At 54.3% G+C, this 24,353-nt stretch overlaps 2 protein-coding genes across 3 annotated transcripts in view; one reads left to right on the top strand and one right to left on the bottom strand.

The window, feature by feature from the left end:
• Window positions 1–3,580, top strand: part of CAMK1G (calcium/calmodulin dependent protein kinase IG) — a 29,188-nt gene extending 25,608 nt beyond the window's left edge. For both annotated transcript variants that reach the window (XM_058701973.1, XM_058701974.1), the window contains 4 exons: window positions 1,471–1,558; window positions 1,795–2,219; window positions 2,722–2,844; window positions 2,998–3,580. In XM_058701973.1, the coding sequence (XP_058557956.1) occupies window positions 1,471–1,558; window positions 1,795–2,219; window positions 2,722–2,812 (604 nt within the window). In that variant the 3' untranslated portion in view covers window positions 2,813–2,844; window positions 2,998–3,580. The remainder of the gene's footprint in view (window positions 1–1,470; window positions 1,559–1,794; window positions 2,220–2,721; window positions 2,845–2,997) is intronic.
• A 1,266-nt stretch (window positions 3,581–4,846) lies between these two features.
• Window positions 4,847–24,353, bottom strand: part of LAMB3 (laminin subunit beta 3) — a 37,665-nt gene continuing 18,158 nt past the window's right edge. Inside the window, exons 7-23 of the mRNA XM_058701972.1 lie at window positions 22,870–22,933; window positions 22,273–22,466; window positions 20,240–20,360; window positions 19,291–19,479; window positions 17,731–17,886; window positions 17,174–17,370; window positions 16,719–16,830; window positions 15,483–15,861; window positions 14,113–14,273; window positions 13,785–14,005; window positions 13,305–13,502; window positions 12,802–12,946; window positions 9,149–9,356; window positions 8,569–8,710; window positions 8,115–8,291; window positions 7,228–7,381; window positions 4,847–5,356 (exon numbers count right to left, since the gene is read on the bottom strand). Of these exons, the coding sequence (XP_058557955.1) occupies window positions 5,220–5,356; window positions 7,228–7,381; window positions 8,115–8,291; window positions 8,569–8,710; window positions 9,149–9,356; window positions 12,802–12,946; window positions 13,305–13,502; window positions 13,785–14,005; window positions 14,113–14,273; window positions 15,483–15,861; window positions 16,719–16,830; window positions 17,174–17,370; window positions 17,731–17,886; window positions 19,291–19,479; window positions 20,240–20,360; window positions 22,273–22,466; window positions 22,870–22,933 (2,955 nt within the window). The 3' untranslated portion in view covers window positions 4,847–5,219. The remainder of the gene's footprint in view (window positions 5,357–7,227; window positions 7,382–8,114; window positions 8,292–8,568; window positions 8,711–9,148; window positions 9,357–12,801; window positions 12,947–13,304; window positions 13,503–13,784; window positions 14,006–14,112; window positions 14,274–15,482; window positions 15,862–16,718; window positions 16,831–17,173; window positions 17,371–17,730; window positions 17,887–19,290; window positions 19,480–20,239; window positions 20,361–22,272; window positions 22,467–22,869; window positions 22,934–24,353) is intronic.

Below are 24,353 nucleotides of genomic sequence, written 5' to 3'. Positions count from 1 at the left end.
TTTGGTTCACCAGATGCCATGATGACTCATTCACATGGTGTATCCCCAGAGTTTGCTTGCCCTGAGCTCTTTACTCTTGCAGCATCCAAGGAGCATAGACTTGTCTATCCGGTCCAGCTAGAGATGCAAACAGCATTTAATGAAGTGGGTTCTGACCCAGACGTGGGGGCTGCATCATCTCGTCAAGGGCAGGAGACAGACGCAACCAGGCTCTGTCATCAGTACTAGGATGCAACCCTCAGTACCAGCTGTGCAAGAGGCACCGGGAAGAGGCAGCTGTGCCCTGTCCTTAAGAGAATCATCCCAAGTGAGGCGATTTGTGAGGAATCACAAAGCAACCAATCAGTAAACTGAGTAAATGAAGTCTTGAAACACTTTGTTTTCTCATGCGACACCCCTGCTCAAGATTCCCAGTAGCTCCCCACTTCCTACCACAGCAAGCCTAGATTCCTGTGCCTTTTCAGGTTTTCCCCATTCTGGCCTGACCCTTTACCTCCAACTTTATTTCCCCTAATTCCCGACACACCTCCTCTGTTCCAAAGAGGCCTAAGAGTTGCATTTCTCTTCCTGCCCTCCCCTACCCCATATACCAAGCTCTTTCCAACGTACACCTGGGGTCATACTATTTTCACCACCTAGAATGTCCTGCCTCTTGCCTTGTATGTAGCATCCTTGAGGACCGGAGCAGTTTCTGCCCTTCCCTGATGCCCTGGCTCCTGCAGGCCAGGTACCCCTCCTCACTTCTCTTTATCAATTACACAGCTTACATGAATGACTCTAGTTCATGGCATGGAACAAGGCTCCATGCCTACACTGGAAAGCCCCAGGGATCAGGGCGACATCTGTTGCTACTCTGTGTCCCTAGTACCTAGAAAGTACTGCACCCATGGCAAATGTCTAAGGAACACGCAGAGATGGATGATGAGGGCAAGGACAGCCTGTATTGGGTGGCCTCCTTCAAGAAGGCTTCCAGGAGGAGATGGGTTCCAAGCAAAGCTTTGAGCTAACAGAGAGGGACAACCCAAGCCCTCTGACACAGGGGCTGGTAAGCCTTGTTTGTGAAAAGCTGGAGAGTCAGTATCTTAGGCTTAGCCGGCCATATCGTCTATATGGCAACTACTCAGTCTGCCCTTATCACCTGGAAGTAGCCATAGCTCATACCTGAATGAATGGGCACGTCTGTGTCCTAGTGAGACCTATTTACAGAAATGGGCAATGGGTAGATTTGGCCCACGGGCCATAGTTTGCCGACCCTGCTGTAAAGCAAGATTTTGGTTTTGCCAAAGCATTGGCCCCCTAATGACCTGCCCAGGGGGACAGAGGAGCCTGGTTCCAGCCCATTCCTACGGTGGGTCACTCTTCTTCTGAGTTCACTCAACTTAACTAGGACCTGCATGCACAGCTCCCTGCCCAGCTCCTGGATGAGTCCCATAATCACCCACTAGCCAGGTGTCCCTTCTATATCTACAGGATCAATGGAAACACAGCCCTCCACCGGGACATCTACCCATCAGTCAGTCTCCAGATCCAGAAGAACTTTGCCAAGAGCAAGTGGAGGGTAGGTCGCCCTTCCTGGGGAGGTAGCAGGCTCTTCTGGGCCACTGGAGGCTGAGCTGGGGCAGGGCTGGTGGAGGGGCTGTCCTTGGGGCTTCCTAGAAGACTCTGGAGCTCCCTGGACCCTCTCTGAAATGAGAAGTGGGCAAGTTTCAAGAGGCCACAGGGCAAAGGGAAAGTTTGAGCCCTGCAGCCCTCTGGGAGCGGAGGTGGCCAGAGGCTGCTCTTGTGTCTCCTCAGCAAGCCTTCAATGCAGCAGCTGTGGTGCATCACATGAGGAAGCTGCACATGAACTTGCACAGCCCAGGCATCCACCCAGAGGTGGAGAACAGGCCTCCCGTCACTCAAGCCTCAGAAGCCTCCAGACCCAGCTCCTCTGAGCTCACCATCACCGAGGCACCTGCCCTGGACCAGAGTGGCGCACTTCCTGCCCTGCCCCGGCTGCCCTGCCAGCACGGCCCCCGGACCGCTGTGCCCGGTGGCAGGTCCCTCAACTGCCTGGTCAATGGCTCACTCCGCATCAGCAGCAGCCTGGTGCCCATGCAGCAGGGGCCCCTGGCCGCTGGGCCCTGTGGCTGCTGTTCTAGTTGCCTGAGCATCGGGAGCAAAGAGAAGTCCTCCTACTGCTCCGAACCCACACTCCTCAAAAAAGCTAACAGAAAACAGTACGTATTTTCAGCCAAAGACAGAGGCCTAGCCCTGCTCAGGCAAAGGGACTGAAAGACACTGACCAGAGGGAGGAGACTCTGCAGGGTGGGAAGAGCTCTGGATCAGGGGTCAAGGGAAGTGCCTCCAGTCCTGTCCCTCCCACTAGCTGTGTGGCTGCTGACAGATCAGGCAACGTGTCTGTTTCTGGTTTGGTCATCTGTAAAATCCTACCCACCTGCGCAGCCTGCCTCACAAAGGTACTTAAAAGTTTAGTGAAGCAACACGAATTATAAATGCCTGCAGAAAACTGGGCACGTGTGAGTGATGCGCAGTTGACTTTCCAGGACTGCTGTGTTGGGGGAGGAGGGGAGCTTCGTTGTCATCTTGGTCTTTTCAGCAAGGGCTCGTACTTTCCAAACCTGATAAAGGGAGGGCTGAGTGGATGCCATGGTCACGGGGAACCACCCAGATCTTGCTTCCACAAATACTTCACAGCCTGCTGCCTCGTTTGCTTTCCAGGAACTACAAATCAGAGGTCATGGTGCCGGTTAAAGCCAGCGGCAGTTCCCACTGCCGGACGGGGCAGACTGGAGTCTGTCTCATCATGTGATCCCCGGAGTCCACGCCTGTGTCAATTTTCAGGTGAGGCGACCAGAGGTGGGAGGGCCAGGGCGGGGGGCTCGGGGAGGGTTTCTGGCCCAGAAGGAGAGCCCCAGCACAGGGTCTGAATGAAGGGGTCTGAGGGGCACCGGAAGCAGCAGGCCCACCCCCACCCCGAACCCATTTCCTCTGCAGGAGAGTTGTCATCTCTTCTCTACCCTTCCAAACCCGGCATCCACCCTGCAGCGGGGAGGAAGGCGGAGCAAGCGGAGCAGGGCCTGGCAGGAGTGGTTTAGGGTTGGAAGCAGCACGCTGCCGCCCGGGGCGACCCTCACGGAAGGCCCAGCAGTGAGCCCCGAGGCGCGGAGGCCTCGTTGAAGCCGTGGGCAGGAGGGCGGCATCCACCCGTTTCCAGGTCTCCCTGACCTGCCTGCTCTGCGCCCCCACACCCTGCGTGCCGTGGCTCCGTGCAGTGTACTAGGTAGCTCTTGCCCGGGTCTGTGTTGTTTGTGATGAAAAGCTTAATGGGCTGGCCAGGCTGTGTCACCTTCTCCGAGCAAAGCCATATGGAGCATCGACCCAGACTCCGGCTCAGCACACACTCGCTCCTGCCTGCCAGGCCTTTGTCCTCACGGCCAGAATGGGCTCATTAATGTAGTCGCTTGCCCATCTGCATGAATGACAGTCAGCTCTGTGGGCCACCCGTGAGCTCTCAAGTTCCCATCCTTGGCTTTAGGATTAGCTCCAACCGGGCTGAGACGCGGCCAGCCTGCCCCCCCCCCCCCCGCCCCGCTCACTTCTGAACCACCTCCCTCCCTGCCCCAGGCCCAAAGCAGCCCCACAGCCTCCAAGATGAAAAAGAAAGAAATCAATGATTAGGTACTGCGAGGAATCCTTATCCTGACCAAGACGCCCCACCCACACCCAATGAAGTACAAATTGGAAGTTGACGGTTTTCATTTCAGATGGTTAATTCTCATCCTGCTTCTGCTCTTCTTTCTCTCCCTGGAAATCGGGGACCTTATTCTTGTCCCTCCCTAGTTTTCTTGTACCCCGTCCCCTCCAGCTTCATGCTCGGTGTTGTGCTCAATAAAACGGACATATTTTTCTCTACGAGGCTTCATGTGGTTCTTCTCAAAGTCAGAATTGGCTCTGGGACTTCTGAGCCCGTGCCGGGTGGAGAGCCTGGGGTCTGGCAGGGTGGTGGCTGATGCAGACTGGGAGCATAAGGTATGCCAGGTACTTAATGACAGGAGTTTCGCGCACTGACTCATTGACTCCTCAGAACGACCCCCGGGGTAGGGTCTGTGCGAGCCCAAGCCGTCAGGCTCCAGCATCCATTCTCCTAATGACTGTGGTAGCCGATCATGAGTTTAAAGCCCAGCTCTGCCCTGCCCTCTGCCTCATCTGTGACCTTGGGGGTGGGGGTTACCCAGCCTGTGCCTTGGTTTCCTCACTTGTCAAATGGGAACAGCACCTACATCACGAGATAATGCACATGATGTCTCTCGCGCAGTGCTCAATAAGTAATTAACGTGATTAATAACAGTCAAAAAGTTAATGTAGGTAAAACGCCTAGCACATTGCACGGGCTGTGGTTAGCTCACTCACGTCACGCCTTTTCCATATGTGCCACACACACGCAGTTACCCGTCATCCATTTGCAACTTCTCTTTGAGATCCCAAGAGACACAGGTTCTGCCTCTGGAGCTGGGTGAATTTGGACACAATACTTCCCTTCTCTGGATTTCTATTTCCTCATCTGTAAATGAGAAACTGGATCGCCGCTCAAAGACGAAAATACTTGGTCTGGTCTCTCAAGGAAGGGATCCATTGGGTCCTGGGGCAAAGGGGTCCAGTCGCCCTAAGTTTGGGTGATGAGCAAGCTGTACTGAGCAAAGTGGGGCAGCCTATGCTTCCTACACCACCAGGCCTTGGGCTTGAGCGGGGGAGCACCCAGGACCCCCAAGTGTGGGACAGACACAAGTGACAAAGATTTACTTGATGGGGAGGCCATTTTCTGAAACTCTTTCAACCTCCAGACTTCTTTCCAAAGATTTTTATTGGGCTTTTAGTTTGTACATCACTGTTTGTTAAGATTTGGGGTTCGTCCAGGACTCAGCCTCAGTGGAGGATGAAGGGCATGCATGCTGCCCAGCCAAGCTCCCTGCACTTGAGAGCTCCCAGTCACAAAGGCACGGCCCGCCTCCACCCTCTCTGTCTCTCAAATGTAATTTCCCATCATCTCGGGCTCAGCTGCAGCCCAGAACAATCTTAACAGCTGCACACCAGGGGTGGACCACGCTGTGCTTTCGGCTGTATAAAAGTCTCCTGGAGCTGGAAAGCATTCCAACCCAGTCTGTCCTCCAAAAGTAAAGAGGGCAGACGGGCAGGGCCAGGGGCTGGAAGCCGGCACGTCACTTACAGGTGGCATAGTAGAGCACACGCCCATTGATGTGGTCGCGGATCTGTTCCACGTGCTTCTCCAGCCCCGTCAGGTCTGCCGAGCGAAGCTCGATGGCCTGGCTCCCCCGAAGCAGCTCCAACTCCATGTCTGAGGCAGATGGAACAGCGAGGGGAGGAGGCGCTGGTGAGATACCCAAAGACTCCAAACCCTTCTCTTCCCACCCGCTTGGCAGCAGCCACAGGTGAAATCACCTGTGGGGGAGTCTGGTCACTAAGGCAAGTTCTCTCCAGCCTCATGGCTCTCCACCCATACCCCACTCTAGAGAAACCAGACCCAGAAATCCCCTAGTCTCCCCCTCTGCTCTAGGCAGAGCAGTCGTCCCAGACTCATGAGGGAGGCCACTGGCACCGAGATTACCAACCTACCACTATTGGACTCAGACACTGCCATCCCACTAATGGTCCTCAAGTGGGCACCATGGCAAAAGCGCTGGCTGGGGGACCAGAATTCCTCCGCGCTTTCCCTCCCCCAAATACCACCCCAGATAAATCTAGTCCTCCCCGCCAGGTCTGTTCCGCACGCCGCCACCAGATCCTGCGGAGGATGTGGAGGACAGCCTGTCCCTCCTGTCACTGTCACCCTAGGAAAGAGGCCCCTCTACCACACTCCTGAGAGCTGGCACCCAGCATCAGCCTGAACTTTTCCGGGAATAAGGAGGGGGTGCACTGCCTCACAGGGTTCCAACTTCAGGCAGCTCTAGCTGTTAAAAAAGGCTTCTCATGAAGCCAGAGCCTGACCACTTCTGGGCCCCGGCCGGTTGTCCCAGGTCTGTCTCCTAGGGGTGTGGGAATATATTTGCTCTGTCTCCCACATGGAAGTCGTTCAAATGTCTGAGGCCACGTCTTCTCAGATCAAATCTCCCTAGCTCCTTCACCCATTTTTCATCTGATACAATTATGGTCGCTTCTCTAAATCCCAGCCCTGCTCACCCTCCCTCTGATAAGTGCAGGCTTTGTCAGCATCCTTTCTGAGGATATAGTAGCCACCACCGAACACCAGCCGCTGGGTGAGATCCCACCAGCAGAGTGTAACAGGGGCATTACTGGGATGCCAGTCGGTCAGTGGGCACCCATATGGACCTTTGGGTTGATCAAGTATTGAAATTTTAGCAGCTGCTATTATGTGCCCTGGTCCCCTCCCCCAGAAGTCCCCTATGCATGATCTTCCCCCAAATCCTGCAATTAAAAGTAAATTCCTGAGGTACCCGGGTGGCTCAGTAGGTTAAGCATCTGACTTAGGCTCAGTTCATAATCTAAAGGTTTGTGGGTTGGAGTGCCTGGGTGGCTCAGTCTGTTGAGCGTCTGACCTCAGCTCAGGTCATGATCTCGCGGTCCGGTCCGTGAGTTCAAGCCCTGCATCGGGCTCTGTGCTGACCGCTCAGAACCTGGAGCCTGTTTCAGATTCTGTGTCTCCCTCTTTCTCTCTGACCCTCCCCCATTCATGCTCTGTCTCTCTCTGTCTCAAAAATAAATAAATGTTAAAAAAAAAAATTCAAAAAAAAATAAATAAATAAAGGTTTGTGGGTTTGAGCCCCGCGTCGGGCTCTGCGTGGACAGCTCGGAGCCGGAGCCTGTTTCGGATTCTGTGTCTCCCTCTCTCTCCGCCCTCCCCCCACTCATGCTCTGTCTCTCAAAAATGTATAAATGTTAAAAAAAATTAAAAAAAAAAAAAAAGCAAACTCCTACAGACAGGTAAATGCTTGTTCCATTGCTACCACCTGGCCTTTTCCGGTTGGTAGACGCATGACCCACATCTGGAGGGCAGGACAGGTCTTGTGAGCATCTCTGCATTCCCCGCAGCCCCATCACTGTGCCTCATATTCCTAGGTGCTCAGGACTCCCTTCTGGTCTCACTCCCTTAGCACTGCTCGCTCTGACAAGGGTGGGCCTCAGAGACCTGGGGTTGGGACCAGCCTCCTGGGATGCCCAGGAGTCTGAGCCCCGGGACGGAACCCTCACCTTTCATCCTGTCCATCATCTCCATGGTCTCCCCAAACAGCTCCTCTGCCTCTGTCTTGACGCTCAGGATCCGGCTTCCCTGCTCCCCCAGCATAGGGCTACGACCCAACTGGTCCTTCAATTCGGCATATTTTTGCTTTATTCTCTCAAATCCCTGAAAAACGTGGAACAATCTCAGTGTCACCATCACCGCCACCCAAAGTTCTAAAGACCTTTGGCTAAAGCACTCGATAACATCCAGATCAACACACGGGCACGAGGTGCCTCCTGATACTCCCCAGAGGGTTGCTTTTGCCCAGGAAAATCCCTAGGCCACAAACTATGCCTTAAATTCCTTCTGTATTTCCCTCCCTCCACCTGAGCTCCTGTCATTTCCTGCCTAACTTCCCGCACGGTGCCAGGCACTTAGTTGTCCCGTAGCAGCATATTTGGCTGCCTGCCACTATACTGGGACCATGAGAGCCAAAGTTCCTGGTATGCTGGAGACCCAGACCAGAGGCTCTCTGATCACCTCTCTGACATAATTCCAACAATGGTGGGACCCAGGTTAGGCTAAGTCAAAACTGCCTCTCTGGGCTGGGTAGCCACAAAGTGGACAAGTTCTGGACTGGGTACCAACAGACCTGCTTTGTAGGTGAGCTTTGGGCCCGGACAAAGTTACCTGTCCATCTGTAAATGGGGAGGGACTGGACAGATCATTCACAACACCCCTGACCAGCTCCCCAGAGGTGGCCCGAGGTAGAGTCCCGAAGCCCTTTCTGACGATTCTAGAATAACATGTTGGAATTGCTTTCGAGCCCAGGGTCTCACAAAGTGTACAGAGTCCTCTCCTGCTCAGGACCCTCACCCTGGCTGTGCTGCCTAGGATGAAGTCTGTCAGCTCATACCTCCTGGGCGCTCAGCGCCTGCTGTTCAGCGCCTTCCGCGAGCTGCTGGGCCTGAGCTGCCTGTGCCCGCTGCTGCCTAGCCTGCAGGCGGAGCGCCTCCATCCGTGCTCGGAAGTCACCCAGCTGCTCCGTCATGCCGGCCACCAGTCTTCCCGCTGGCCCCAGCACCTGCTGAACCTTTGTAGGGAAAGGGACACCTGGGTTGTGGTGGGTCTCACAAGCGGGGGCCTCGTCCTCCCCCTGCCCAACTCATCAGGCAGCGAAAACTCTCTCCAACCAGGATACCGCTGTTGTCCTCCCGCCGATCCTCTATCTGCCCCCTGACATCCAGGGCCCCTCCCTCTCCAGCTCAGCTGCCCCCCGCCCCCACTGCAGCCCAGAGCCCACCCCTGGCCATCTGCACCCAGCCACAGGACCAGAAAACCAAGGGCTCAAAGCTGGGCCCAGACATCACCTCAGCAACCCTTTCCTGGATAAGCCGAAGGGAGCGGCTGGTGCCTTGCATGGTGTCCTGAGCCTCCTGCAGTGCCACTGTGCCCTGACGCAGGTTCCCCACCACATCCTCCACCTGGCCCTCCACCACGTGGGCTCGGCTCCTGGGGACCGAGGAGCGGAGGAGAGCGGAGAGAGGAGTGAGCAACAGTGAATGAATAGATGTGTGGCTCAACTCGTGCAGCAGTTCAAGAGAACATCCTTCCCAGCCCAGACTAATCGGGGAAGATTAATTCAGTAGCTTTTCCATCCCAAGGCCCCGCCAAGCAGACGTGGTATCAATGTGGGTGTTATGTCTGAGATACCCTTCGGGCACAGTTTCCAATGTGGAAGACAGGGTCACGCGAGTAAAGTTTCCTGTGGATGCTGTTTATCACCTCACCATCCCCCCCCACCACGGCAAGCACCCCTCCTGTCCCCCAGCCCTCTGCACCCCTCTGACGTGTACAGATTCTCTTCCCTCTTCCCGCAACCAAAGGAGTTGGGGAGCAAAGCAGCAGGCCAACCCTGGGCAGGGAGAAGCTCGGGGCCCAGGGCCATACCTGGCCTGCTCAGCCTCAGCCTGGAGCCTGCGAGCCCGAGCAATGTCCTTCTTGGTCTGGGACAGCACCAGGTCCACGTTGGGTAGCCTGGCTGCGATGGCCTGGATCTCATTCATCTTCCGCAGGACGGTGGCGGAGTCTGTGGGCAGCCACAGGGCCAGCACAGCCTCGCTGACCTCCTGGATGGTGGCTGCATCAGTGTCAGGGTCTGGAAGACAAGCCGTCCGTCAGACCGGGGGAGTCTAGCCCCCCAAAATGAGAGGCGTCTCCAGGCCGAGCAGCGCCATGGGAAGTGCCACGGTGACATCTCGGCCCCGGCCGCCCGCGGAGCTGCTGCGCCCTCTCAGGCGCACTCAGGTGCCCATTCTCGGTTTCCGGGAACGCTGCAGGAGGATGATTGTGGACACAGCTGTGGCAACTCCGTGTCTGGTGCCACAGGAAGCTGCAGGCTGGAGAGAAGGAGGTGGTGCCAGCCAGCTGGTACTGCACAATGCCTGGAGCACAAACATAATCAGCCCTAGACTGGGGAGAGCGGCCAGCAACTGGAACTGACTGCTTCCTTGGCAGTGAGACCCCTTCCACGTGCCCCTCCTCAGGCCAGAGTGCTCATTTTTGCAAAGGCAGGGAAAGATTGCCAGGTCTTTGCTCAAATGTCACCTTCCCGGGGAGGCTGCCCCTGGCCATCCGATCTAGAGTTGCAACTTTCACCTGTGCCAAAGCCCCTTATCCTCCTTCTCTGCTTTATCTTTCTCCCTAGCATCTATTGCCTCCCACATGCCGAACCCTTAACTCATGTCTCTGGTTTTCTGTCTGTTACCCCACTAGAAGCTCCACGATGGCGGTGCCTGGGCATCATCCGTATCCCTGGCCCCTGCCGTGGTGCCTGGCCGCTGGAGGCACTTGGTGTTTGCAGAGTGAATGAATGACTAAAGGCCCTCCAGACCCAGGCCTCTCCTTTACTATTCAAGCAAACTGGGACAAGTCACATGGCTTCTCTAAGCTCAGTTTCCAGATCTGTGAAATGGAAATAAGGATCCTCAACCCGAAGGGATGAAATGAAACATTCAATCAGCAAGGGTCTTACAACCAACTCTGAGTCAGAGAATAAGGTCAGAAGTAGAAGTACTGTCTCCTCCCTATGTCTCCCTTTCACTTTTACACATTCCAGGTACAGACGTGGTAGGAGAGGGGCACCTGCCCACCCAGATGCTTTGTCCTGGGGCTTGGGGCCAGAATGTGGGCAACTGAGACTGCAAATCAAATCAGACTCAGTCCCTATGCTTACAGAGCTCAAAGCCTAGTGGGACAGACAAACACATAACAAGGAAGACCAGCCTGAGTGATGAGGTTGAGCACAGGGAGCTCAGACAGCCACTGGAGGAGCGCCTAACCCCATGATGGGTCCGGTGAGGGGGTGGTCGGGGGGCTCCTGGAGAATGGGCCATCTAACGGAATCTTACAGGGGGAGTAGGAATGAGCCAGGTCAAGAGAGATGGGACAGGGGAGCAATCCAGGAAGAAAAACATTAACAAAACTGTGTGTGTGTGTGTGTGTGTGTGTGTGTGTGTGTGTGTGTGTGTTTAACAGTACAGCAACCTACAGTGTGGACAACAGAATGAGAAGAATCCCACCCACATTCCCTCCAAGCTGGATGCTCTTAGGCAGGTTACTTAACCTCCCTGTGCCTGGAGTCCCCTGCTACAAAGTGGTAGGCAGTCACGATTAAATAACGCAATACCTATGAGGCACTTAGACCAGTGCCAGGCACTTAGTAAGAACTCAGTAAGCTGGAGCTATTTTTGTTAATTCCATTTGAAAACCTGGGAAAGACCACGGGTCCTCCTTCCTCCAGGGGCCTTCCACACACCCCACGCACCGACCCTATGCACAACAGCCACTGGTACCTGCACATCCTACACAGTGCTCTAGAGGCCAAAACCCATTCCCATGGGCACTGTGAGAACTGTCCTGGGCCCTTCACAGGTGCAGGCTTTCCCACACCCTGTGCCTTCTCCTTGCCCCTGATCCTGTCAAAGGACTTGACCTGAGGTACACGTATAACATAGAAAACAAAAGGGTCCCCTCAGCCCAGTGACTCCCTGCTTGTTCATGTGATCCCAGGCTGCACCCCAAAGAGAGACTTCCTACTCACCTCCTACCCCCTAGCCAGGGCTGACACAATACAGCCTTCACTGAGCTTGGCTTGGGGGAAGATCTTATCTATGAGTCTGAACTCCAAATTTTGGCCTGCCCCTTTGTCCAGGTTTCTTTTTTTTTTTTTAATGTTTATTTATTTTTGAGAGACAGAAAGAGAGTGTGAGCAGGGGAGGGGCAGAAAGAGAGGGAGACAGAGGATCTGAAGCAGGTTCTGTGCTGAGAGCAGAGAGCTAGGGGCTCAAACTCATGAACCATGAGATCACGACCTGAGCTGAAGTCGGAAGCTAGTTACTGACCGAGCCACCAAGGCACCCCTGTCCATGTTTCTTGAGCACCATTTCCCTACAACCACTCTCTCCCATTCTGGGGTTCCCTGGGAGTCTGACTCCAGCCTGGCCTCAGGCAAGCCATGGCTCCCAACAGATCCTCCCTGCTTCTCTCCAACCTGCCTGTTTGGAGCAAAGGCATTGCAAGAGTAGCACGAAGAGGCCTGTTGTAACACCAAGCCCTCAGCTCATATTAACTGGGCTCCCAGCCAAGCAAATTCCCTGGCAGGGAACAGAAATCTAATAATATCAACTCATATTCCTGAGGCAACTTTAATTTTTCAAAGCACACTTTACATCAGTTACTAGATCCCCAGAATCAACGTGAAATACTACCATCCCAGCTCGCAGAAGTGAAAGGTGAGGCAAAGAGAAAAGCAACATGCTCAAAGTCACAGTGCTATCCAGGAATCTTTCCACTCCCGGGGCACCAACAGAGGGGATCTGGTTCATTTATTCATTCAACCGACATCGGGTGCTTTTCTGTGTCTGGCCTCATGCGGGGCGCCAGTGACACAGTGAATAAGACAGGCAGCCATCCCTGCCCTCCTGCAGTTTAGAGTCTAGTGGACAGACAGACAGTGCACCCCGAGACGAATGGATTCAACAACCACAGGCTCAGAGCAAAGCAATGAAGGTCAGACTCTGGGAGTGGTGGTGGGGGTTGGGGGGATTGGGAGTGGGTACCAGATGGGGTGGTCAGGAAAGCGCCTCTAGGGAGATGATATTTAAATTGAGACCATAAGGAATAGAATCAGCAGCCTTGGAAAGAGCATTCCAGGCAGAGAAAGAGCAAGTATAAGTCTCTGAGGTGGATAAGAGCCAGCCTGTTCAAGGATGGACAGTGAGCAAAGCAGTGAAGACACGGCCACACCCGGGAGGTGAGCAGAGGCCACAGTAACTCCAAGAATGAGGGGAAGCCAGTGAGGGATTTGAAGCATTTTTTCCAAGATGTTTTAGGTTGTTCTGTTGAGAGTGAACTGTAAGGGAGCAGGGGTGGGGGAGGGAGAATAAGTGAAGGGCTGTGGCAGCCATCCAGGCGAGTGGTGGGCACCTGGCCCAGGTGGCCTGGAGGCCAGGGAAGGAGGCAGCCAGCTGCTGCCTGTCAGGGACAGGGAATGGAGGGTCTAGGCCCCTCTCAGGCCGAAGGAGAGAAAGGGCCAGGCTCACCTGACAGGAAGTCTCGGACCTGCTGGATGAGGCGCCGTGTGTGTCTGACATCTTCCTCCATCTGGGAGCGGCTGGCGCTCACCTGGGTCTCCAGGCGCTGAGCGTCTGACTGCACCTTCGAGGCGGCCTCCTCTGCTGCCCTGATCTGCCAACACACGCTATGGGTCAGCAGCGATCAAGGCCCCAGGAGAGCCTCGAAGCAGCCCTCAGGGATTCTGTGGACACCCGCTACCCTAGATCTACCAGGGAAACATTTGTTGCTAACCTGGTTTGGCTCTGGAAAAAATGATGTAGGGTCAGGTAGAAAACACAACACAACAAAACAAAACCCTCAGAACATTGGCCCCAAATTCTACCTCTCTCTTGCTGTGGGGCCTCAGACAAGTCGCCTAGCATCCCTGGGCTTTTGTCTCCTGGCTGTGAAATAAAAACTGACCTGCCCCAGGGATTCCATCCCCTTAGCCTTTCTCTACGTGTGCCCACCCCACCTTGGCTGCACCCACCATCTGCCTGGTCTGCTGGAGCTGGGTGTTGAAACCCTGCAGCTGCCTGGCCACCTGGCCCGCAGTCCGGAAGGCCCCACCTGCTTTGGGGAGGACGCCTCTGCAGTGAGAGCCACATGCCGTGCCGTTGTCTCGGGGACACAGCTCTCCGGGGCACGCTCCTGGGGTACAGGCCGTCTGCCTGGAGCCCCCACAGAGCTGTGGAGAGAAGGAGACGTCAAAGAGGGTACCCAAGGCTCTTCAACAACCACTCCTGTCCCACACCCAAGAAACAAACCGCCAGACATCTCCATGGCAACCAGGCACCAGAAACTTGTTTCCTTGGCAACCACTGAGCACACCGTGAGGGGCCAAAGATTGGGATGGGTGGGGGAGTAGGGTAAGGTCACAGTGCCCTCGTAGGAAAAGTATGGCAGCAGTTGGCGTGCGACAGGCTGGAGCAGGGAGATCCAAGAAGTGGGGCTCCATGCCATGAGTCACCTTGTTGATGGTGGGCATCAGATCAGGCAAGGAAGCCATCCCCAGGCTCAGGGCCGCGAGCTGGGGACCTCCGGCTCCCGTTCCTCCTCCCACCTGCCCCTCCAGCCTCTCTGCCTCTCTGCGGCTGTCCCTGAGCTGGAGGAGCAGGTGGGAGCCATCGGAGACCTGCTGAGCAGCCTGGGAGGACCGCTGGTAGGCTGCAGTCAGCACCCGGAAGGCCCCTGTGGGAAGACGAGGGGAGAACTGAGCCGCCGCTGGTCCTGGAGGCCCAGAGACGGAGGGCAAGCAAGAGCAGAGCCCAGGTGCGGTGTGGTGTGGCCGCGCATACCTAAAGGATCCGTACTGCTTATCCTTTCAAACTGTTCCTTCTTGCTCTGATATATAATGAGCAGGCGATTGAAGCTTCTGTCCAGATTCTCCAGGTCTCCCGGGAGGGACAAGGTCTCCTCCTCTAGGGCCAGATCGGGCTGCAGGCCCTGGAGAGTCTGCCTGAGATGGGAGAAGAGCTTCGGCTAAGATATGGGAAGGAGGCTGCCTCCCCAGAACCCGGCCAGCCCCTCGGAGAAACCTCTCTGAGTCAGGAAAAAGGCAACAGAATGCAGACCCCGCAGGCTGAGGAGAGCCAGCACAACCTGCCCCCCGCCCCCGTCCCTCGGCAGGCAGATCGCAGGAACCTCTCCTTCCCTGACCTGTGTGTCTCAACCTTCCTGAGCCTGCGCCACCTCCATAGCAGGCTTCCACGTGGAGCATCACCCTAACCCGTTTCTCCTCAGCTCGCTGCAGGCTGGCTTCAGCCACCGCCTGTACCACCTGTATTGCCTGCTTGCTGGGCTCCCAAGTCTCTTCTCTGCAGCCCATGCCTCCCATGAGCACCCATAGCCGCGACCCACTGGTCATCTCCACCCAAAGGGGGTCAGGATCCATCAGCCCTGGCGCACAACCATTGAGTTTTCAGAGATTCCTCTCTCCCCATCTCCTTGGCTGGTCTACCAACCACAAACTCCCCCCCCCCCCCCCCGCAAGCTTTGCATCCTTCACCTACGGGCTTTGCTCTGGCATAGAACATCTTTCCACGGGACACCCTTCCATGCCTGCATTTCCAGTCTACCAAATACCTATGGACTCACTACTGAATTTTGAGACTTAGGTCAATCACACACCTGGATGGCTCTGGGCACCGAGAAAGTCAACTAGTGCTTGGGGAATGCAAACTAATTATAGAAACTTCCAGAACCGAACCTTACAAGAAGACACCCCTGCTGGTAGGAAGGAGGTGTGGGTGGGACCGCTCCCATTCCAAAGGCAAATACAAGTTATTTTTAGAGCCCCTGCCTCTCCAATGCCCTGCACCAGGGTGACTAATCCAGAGCTGACTCTCTCCCACAGGCAGCACCGGGCACTTGAAAGAGCCCTGGGGCTTTTGCCTGCACTCTGAGTCCCAGCTCTGCCCCTCAGTGGCCACGTGACTCTGTCACATCCCCTATCTGTGCCTGTTCCCCCATCTGCAAAATGCAAGTAATAACACCCACCACCCCAACCTCATAGGAGTGTTGCAATAGTTCAAAAAAAGAGCCTATGTGAAAATGCTCTGTAAACTGTAAAGGGCTGTACCAGTGGAAAGAAGGACCAGTGTGTGCCACTTATGTGAACCCGTGTGATGTAATTCCTCCAAGTGTTCGGCAGGGAAAGGGAAATTACCTGATGGAGAAAATGGCATTGGCCACCTGGGACACCTCCTGCTCGGTGACCGAGGCACTGGCGAGAATTGCTTGGATCTGCTCCATCTTGCTCTTTGCACCCATGATCCGGGCAGTCAGGCCAGGATCCTCCAGACCCAGCCCTGGCCACAGGCTGGCAGTGGCATTGCGCAGGCCGCTGAGGCGCAAGGCCTGCCCCCGGAGGTCAGCATCGTAGCTCTGGAAGCAAGGGTGGCAGGCCACACACACTGGATAGCGGTCACAGTAACCTCGTTGGCATTGGTCACAGCGGGGTCCGGTCAAGCCAGGGCGGCAGAGGCAGCGGCCCGAGGCCTTGTCACAGCCTGGGCCCTCTGTTCCCCGGAAGTCACAGTCACAGGCTAAGGCGGGGAAAAAATGATGGTCAAGGTCGGGGGGTCAGGAAGATAAAGGCACCTTGTGGGGAGAGCCTGAAGCGGAGGCCTCTCTTCAGGGCCTGTCTACGTGGCTTAGAATAATAGACCGCCAAGGCCAGAACAAAATCAGGGCAATGCAAGCAACGAAAGCAAGCCCTTAATTTAGCACCTACTGTGCGCCAGGCACAGCTCTAAGTCAGACACTCACCCACTCACACATGAACTCGCTTTAACTTCGCAGCCACTCTGTGATAGAGTTAACCTCCCTTATTTTCCCATTTGTAGAGATGAAGCAACAAGGCACAGAGCTGTTAAGTACAATGTGCCCTCAGGAAACTGAGGCCTTGCCGAAAACCACCCACACCAAGTCACTCGGCAGGACAGAGGCCACGCTGAGACCAGAGTTGGGTCTGGGCGCTCCAAGTCACATGCTCTTGTGGCTGCTTGTCAAACTGACTCTAGGGAAATTTAGACCTTTCCCTCAAGACTCACTTTCTCCATCTAGGAGGGAACCCCTCCCCTTCCTGCCCCTGCCCCGGAGAGGGCTTCTGGGAAATGCTTTCTCTGGGAAGTGGGGGGCAAAGCAACCCTCCTGTCGTGGAGACAGGGGGGCGGCCTGAAGTCAGCCGGCCCTGGGGTTGGGACGCTAAGTGGGCTGGCTGGCTAGAGCAGTTGTGGGGAACCTGTGCTCTCACAGAGCTGCCAGGACCCACACCACCTGTCCAGTATGAGATGTCCTCCCCTACCACAGACCCACCCACCGGCCCTCCACCAGGAGCCTGCCCAAGCGCACCCCCCCCCACCCCGTTGCCTCAATATCGCCCCTCTCAGGAAGCACCCACCACGGCATCCTGTGCCTGTGTCTCCATAGGTCCGGTCAGGACACTGGCGGAGGGCTGCAGCGTCGCAGGTCAGGCCACCGAACCCTTCTCGACAGGGGCACTGCCCTGTGAACTGTGAGGGAGAGCATTGTGAGGGGACCTCCCTCGCAGGCCTGGCCTTGCCCTGGAATGGGGGGCTGTGTGCCAGATCCCTGGTCAGCACACAGAGCCCGGGACTACCTACAGAGCGAGTGTGCCCCCCAAAACAATGGCTCCCATTCAAAGACAAGCTCTGAAGGCAAGGCCCCCGAACGGCCCTGCAGAAGGTGTGACGAATCTGGCATTGCAGAAGCCTCAGAGTCACAGAGGGAGAGAGGATGGGGACAGAACCAGACCAGTCTGACTTCGGAAAGACCAGAAGGGCAGCGCTGGGGGGAGACAGAGGCTGGCGGGCAAGACCCCTTTCCTCCTCGTACCTGGTTGCACTGGGGGCTGAGGGAGTTGTGAGGGTCGCAGGCACACGGCTCACAGCCCCGACCGCTGGCCAGCTTCCAGTGGTAGGGAGCGCACTGGTCACATTTGGGGCCCACCACGTGGGGCAGACACAGGCAGTGCCCGCTCTCCTCATCACACGGCATGTCCCGACGAGACCCCAGGATGTTGCAGTCACAGCCTGCAGGAGGGAGGGGAACTGAGCTCACAAGACAACCAAAATGCACCCCTAGGGGACACACATCAGGGAGAGAACCCAACCCGGGAAAAGACCCAGGCAGGGTCATTCTTTCCAGAGAACCTGCCTGCCTGACTCACGAGGCCACTGCAGTTTCCTCCCTGGCACCTGGCAGCTTGGCCACCCACCCTCCAACTCCCTCCAGGTGGCCTATTCAGTCCCACCTTCTAACCTGGGCCTGTGCTGCCACCTGCTGGAGGCCTATGGCACAGCATCTGGCACACACCACAGAGAGGCACGTCACGACTCTGGTGGCCAGTGCAATCTTCCCTGTGATATCCCAGACTGGGTCCCCCTACTCACGGTGGCAGCCCTGTGGGTTAGCATAGGTGAGTCCTGTAAATCCCGGCTTGCACAGGTCACAGCGCTCCCCCTGCACATGCTCCTTGCACACGCACTGCCCAGTCACTGGGTCACAGGGAACGCCCGGCACTGCCCCATCGGGATCACACTCGCAGGCTGAGAGACAGAAGCAGCCACCACAGCAAGAAGAAAGAAGAAAAGCAGAAAGTTCAGAGCAGACTGTAGAAGCCAGACTGCCTGGTTCAAACCTTTATTCCAGCACGTACTGGCTTACAACCTTACAACCTTAGTCAAGTTACTTGAGCCCCCTGTGCCTCAGTTTCCTCATCTGTAAAATGGGGATAATTATACAACGCTCATGGGTTTCCTGTGAGAAACAACTGAGTAAATGAAAAGCGGGTAGACAGCACTTGGCGCACGTTAAGTACTATAGAAGTTTTTGTTGTCGTTGTTTGCCGAACGACTACTATATGCCAAGCGCTGAGCTGTGCACGCATGCATGCTGCCTTATGAAATCCTCAGGATAACCCTGAGGTTACTCAAGGCCACACAGCAAGCAACTGCAGGAAAGAGAAGTCAACTCTTTCCATAAATAATATCAACAGGAAGTGAACTAGCTTTCTTCAACTCCCACACCTAGACCTCTCGGCAAGCCTTTCAGCATGCAGATTCTTCCTTCGTCTAAAAAGTCTGGTGATTAACCCCACCTGATTCAGATTGCTTCAGTCCATTTTGCTCTCTCTCGTGTACAAACTCACTGGCCCCTGTGAACGTGCTAAGTCACTCCTGGGAGTTCGGTGCATACGTTCATTCACCAAACATTTGCTCAGCACCAGCCATGTGCCTGTCATTGCACGAGGGCCCAAGGATATGAGACACAACCTTTGCCACGGAGGAGTTCTCGATATTGGGGGACATGGAAAAATATGGAGCAAACCGCAATACAACATGGTAAAGGCAATAGCATGTATACGGACGAAGTACTTATTCTGCCTTTTCCAGGTATGATTCACATTGCCAAACAGTGTGTGTGTTTCTCGACAGCAGGAACTATATCTTATATTTACTTTTGTCCCTCCTGTGTCCAAAATAAGGGCTACATAGGGGCGCCTGGGTGGCTCAGTTGGTTAAGCATCTGACTTCCACTCAGGTCATGATCTCGCAGTTTGTGAGTTCGAGCCCTGCATCGAGCTGTGTACTGACAGCTCGGAGCCTAGAGCTGCTTCACATTCTGTGTCTCCCTCTCTCTGCCCCTCCCCTGTTCACGCTCTGTCCCTCTCTCTCAAAAATAAATGAACATTAAACAATTTTTTTAATTAAAAAAGATCAGGGCTACATAACGATTGATTGACCGATGGATTAATGGTCCAGAGAGGCAAACTGATTTGCTTAGACGTGCCCAGCTAAGTTAAAACAACTCCCCACAAGTTCTGGCAAACAACGAAGTCTTCACGCTTCCTGAGGGCTTGTGTGTCCCCAGGGACACGTGCTCTGTCGTACCCAGGGAGGATGGGGAGTAACAGGCAGATGATACGCTAGGTCCCCAGAGCCCCTACTCACGGATACAGGTCTCTTGAATGGGAGCTCCAGGACGCCGGTTGCGGAAATAGTGCAGCTGACACCGCTCACAGTTCTTGCCCTCGGTGTGGTCCCGGCAGTCGTCACACACACCTCCGTGCGCCCCCTGGCTAGCGGCGAACACAGCTGGGTCGAAGTGACACGTCTCAGAGTGCCCGTTGCAGTCACACGCTGCAAAAGGACATTCCCAGGGCTGACCGTAGGCCAGCACCACCACCATCCACAAAGCATATGCCACGCTAATGCACTAGCATCTCTTGCAACTCTGCAAGATGTTCAGGTTCAGAAAATGGGGAAACTGAGGCCCGAGGAGCCTTGTGTGACTTATTTAAGGTTATATGGCCAGTAAGAAAGCAGAACAGGGTAAGAATTCAGGCCTCTTAACTCCCAATGTGGAGACTCACCTGAGAATAATGTCTGCGTTGGGCCAGAGAGAGAGACCTTTGAATGGTCCACCCCAACCCCACCTCCCCACCCCGACTGCCACCGCGGATCTCCTCCTGGGCCACTGCCTCTCTCTGGGCTGGGGATCCTTCTTTCCCTCCCTTGTGCAGAGAAAGGCCCTGACTGCAGGGGCTCCTGTGAAGCAGGGAACCAGATAAGTCCTACACAGGACAACACCAGTGGAGAACACAGAAGATAGAGGATCTGAGGTTACCATGAAGCCATGTGGCATGAGAAGCAAGGACCAGCCTTGGTCCCTTCAGGCCTGGCTGAGGAAAAAAGTCTGGGGAGGCAGAGGGCAGGTGCAACCTAAACTCTCTCCATCCGCACAGAGCAAGGAGAGCTTACGTTGCAGGGGTGCGATTAAGGTTAAACTTAAATAATAAAGAATAGATTCTCCCTGTGTCCCAGGTGAGATCACTGAGGCCCAGAGGGGCCAGCACCCCAGCCAGTCACTACAGGGGAGGAGGTGAGTTCTGGACCATACGTTGGCATTCATGGGGGTCCTGGTCATCTGCAGGTCTCCAGGGCCGATTGTTGTAGAAGGGTGCACAGCGTTCACAATTGGGGCCGGCGGTGTTGTGTTGACAGACACAGATATCGTGGACCTGGAAAAGGGGCCACCAGCCATCAGGAATAATCATCAGAGGGATGTCCCAGAAATGGACCTGCCCTCTACCCACCCCACCGCCACCACCACTCAGGGTCCAGCTCAGACCCCACCTCCTCCAGATGTCACTCGGCTCCAGTGACACTCTCAGCCGCCTGCTTGTGTGCTGGTGTGTGTGTGTGTGTGTGTGTGTGTGTGTGTGTGTGTGCGCGCGCGCGCGCACATGCTCAGATGCATGTACCTGCCCTCCTATTCTAACTAGGTATTTAAAAAGCTCATTCTTTGCCCTTGAACATCCCCGTGATGCCAAAAGCAGCACCGGAAGGTGCTCAGACACCCTTACTGGTAAACTATGGTTCTGGAAGCTTGTGGGCCCTCTGCAGACTTATATTCCAGCAATCTTTGCCTGTGGCTGATTGTCTAATGGGACTGCTATGATGAATTGTTACCAGACTTATTAAGATATAAAAATAGAATAGCTATTGTGTGCTCATTGTCTTCCAAACTAAGCCCCGCACCCTCAGCCTGGCATTGAAGACTCCTACCATGTCTGCTTCATCTTTATTTCCCACTTGGAACAGCACAGCCAAGCTGAATCTCCAGCCGCGTCCTGTCCAAGCCCTGCTTTCCCCCACCTCTTAGCCTTTACTGATGTTTTTCTTCCTGCTTGGAATTCTCTTCCTTCTCTGGTCGCCAGTAAGATCCTGCCAGCTAGAATGGCACCTTCTTCACCAGGCCTCCCTGGTTCCCCTAATTCCGTGGATCTCAACCCTGGGTGCAACTCCAGAATCACGTGGGAAGCTTTTTTAGAACTACCATTGCCAGGCCCAACTCGATCCAGATCTCAAGGACAAGGCCCAGGCATTGGTACTTTTTAAAGTGGTGATTCCACTGTGCAGCCAGAGTTGAGAGCCCCTGGGGTTGGTGTGCCCTATCCCGCCCCTACATCCCACAGCATATTGTATTCCTCATCTATCAGCAATCCTGTTCTGCCTGGGTTCTGCTCATTTGTCTCCAGGCCCTAATAGATGACACATTCCTGGAGCTGGTGTCCCTCTGGCCAACTCTGCAGCCCTGGGTAGAGGCTGGCCCAGAAGTGGGAAGGATGCAGCTGGCCAGTGCTCTTTTCACCTGTATTTCCCTCTAGGCCCTTCTACATGATTTCCTAGTGCCCCTCCATCACTAGGGTAAATGAGCTCCCGTACGTTAATAGAAGAGCTGAAGCTCCAAAGAATAGAAATGACAGCTTCTTCTGCTTCTGAGCGCAAAGTTGTCACTCTACGGATGCTTCCCGTGTGTGGTTTCACAGCAAACCCCCCAGGGTTGCTGGTGAAGTTGGAGCTTCCCTCTCCCATCCCTGATGCATCCATCTGACTCATTAGTCAGATGGTCTGGGGTACGCTTAGCATCCACGTTAGACTCTGTTCTCTCTCACCTTCCCTATATCTCGCCACTAGATGGGACTCTAGAGTCCCCAAACCAGTGGCTCTCCACCCTGGCAGTGCTGAGAATCACCTGGAGCTTTAAAAACCGATAATAAACTTGGAGTATCTGAGGATGGAGGTCTGGGCACTTTCTTTCTTTCTTTTTTTTTTTTTTTTTAGCTCCCCAGGAAGTTAAAACGTGTAGCCAGGATTAAGCAGCATCACCTTAAGCGCCAGGCAAGACCCCCAGATTTGCTTATGTGTAACTGAAAAACAAACCATTACAAACCATAAGGCAGGCTTAAAGAAGTGCTACAAAATTCTGATCTTTGAAATAATAATTAGACTCTTTTTCAGTGTTGCCAAAAGTTAAATACCCAAGTTTTAAATTCAGTGCCCTCCTTGTTTTATAGGCGCCCCAAGAATGTCCTCAGTCTCCTTTGGTCTTGCTCTCTCCCCTCAGCCCTTCCCACCCAGGGCTGTCACCTGCACAGCGGTAGAGGGGCTGGAAGAGGCTCCAGGCTTAGGGGCACAGCGGTCAGCGTGGCCATGACAGAAGCAGCTCCCCTGTAGACGCAACTGGGACACCGCATAGTAGGCGCTGGGGGCGTGGTAGCCTCTCTGGGGCACAGGGGCCAGCCTGGTGAAGTTGATTCTCAAGTTTGTGATTTCCCCCAGCTCTGAGAGGGGGAAAACAACACAGAGGGAGGGGATTGGGGAAAGGAAAATGAAGAAAGGAAGTTAGAGGCAAATAGTCTCCTAGGGCAGGACAGATAAGGAAAGAAATTCTGATCTCACCATCTGGTCTTCCCTGCCTCCATAAGGTTGGTTATATGAGGGGCCATCCTCCTCAGCCCTCAACCCTCCCAAGCAGGAAAGACCCCTGCACTCCAACCCAGGCCTCCTGAGTCTACCACAGAGCCTGATGGAATAAGCAGGGTGAGTATTAAATCCAACCATATTGACAGAAATAGGAAAGACCAGGCAATTTCTATGTCCCAAGTTCCAACCAACCAACCATGGCAAGTCCCAAGTTCCAAGTTTTGTTCCCCACCCGCAGTGGGGAGAAGTTACCACACTGACCTTGAATTTTTTGACTTTGAGTTGCTGGAATCCCAGATGCTAAATCCATGATGTTAAGTTGAACCTACAGAGAGACGGAAAGGGAAGGCCTGTGGAAGAGGTAAATGGGGTGCCCCCAATGCCCCTTTCCACCAATGTTGCACCCCCATCAGACTGCTCTGAGGCCCTTCTCACCTCGAACCTGAGTAGACCATGGATGTGAGGGCTGCCAGTTGCACTGAGGGAGCCAGATGGTCACTGGGCCCTAAATGTGTAAGTGTGTGTGTGTGTGTGTGTGTGTGTGTGTGTGTGTGTATAGACAACCACACCTCTCCATTTAAAAATACAGATATCCCAAGAATTTCCTGATTTCCTTGGGTCAAAAATAATGGTGAGATATATAATGTGCACATGAGGGTTTAGGGAATATTAATTTTCCAAACACCTAGGATGAATGAGAAGGTCCAGGGCCCAAGGATTCATGGATGTGGTAACCACACTCTAGACAACCCCAATTTTAACTATGCTTTTCCTCTTTAATAAAAACCATTCAGGGTCACCTGGGTTGAGCGTCAGATTCGATTTCACCTCAGGTCATGATGTTGAGGTTTGTGAGATCAAGCCCTGCATCGGGTTCCACGTTGATCGTTGAGCCTTCTTAAGGTTCTCTCCCACCCTCTGCCCCTCCCCTGCTCATCCACGTGTGTGTGTGTGTGCGTGTGTGTGTGTCTAAAAAAACAAAACAAGACAAAACAAAAACAAAAAAACCAAAAAACCCTATTCATTGTATGGGAATTCATCTGTATATTCCAGAGTTTTCATATCAACCTTCCATGAATCAGTAAAAAGCCCTGTGTTCGGATCTGGAGTCTCCAGAGTGTGGTTAACAAGCAGATGGGGTCTGCTGTGACCCAGGAGGACTTGCTCCAGGGAAGGAACAAGGCACCGCCCACATGGAGAGCAGCACTCTGAGCACTGGGTGCCCAGAAGAACAGCTCTGAAGGCTGCTGGAGCCTGAACCAGAGAAGGAAGGACAGAGAACAGAGCAGCCCTCCAGTGGCAGCTGCTGGGTGGTGAGGGGAAAGGCAGTCATGAAAGAAATGCAAGAATCTGACCCCAGGTGAGAGGAGTCGAGTTGGGGAGAAAGTTCTGAGCTGTTTCTAGAAGCAGTTTCTCCGTTCCAGCTCAGGGTTAAATTCTGGTGACACAGAGCCCCAGCTTCTACCTGAATTTCCCCAAGGGAGAGGCAGAGGGATTAAACTGAGAAAGCTCATTCTGGTGTTAAACTTTACCAAGGTGAAACCAGAGATCAAATTAAATGTGTGTACTTTGCTCACGTGAATCTAACAACCATCTCAAAGTCCTTACACTGAAGCAGAGTCAATTTTACCCTCTCCACTGTGGGGACTGTGCCAATGAGCTGGGAGAGGTGGCTATGGAAGAGGGGAAGAGGGCACGGTTGGATTATGCAGGGCCCTAGATGTGGTTTTAAAATATTCCTCCTG

This window comes from Neofelis nebulosa, chromosome 15 (assembly GCF_028018385.1).
Source record: "Neofelis nebulosa isolate mNeoNeb1 chromosome 15, mNeoNeb1.pri, whole genome shotgun sequence".
Taxonomy (NCBI): Eukaryota; Metazoa; Chordata; class Mammalia; order Carnivora; family Felidae; genus Neofelis; species Neofelis nebulosa.
Note: the sequence above shows the minus strand (reverse complement) of the source record. Positions and strands in the feature narration are given on the sequence as shown.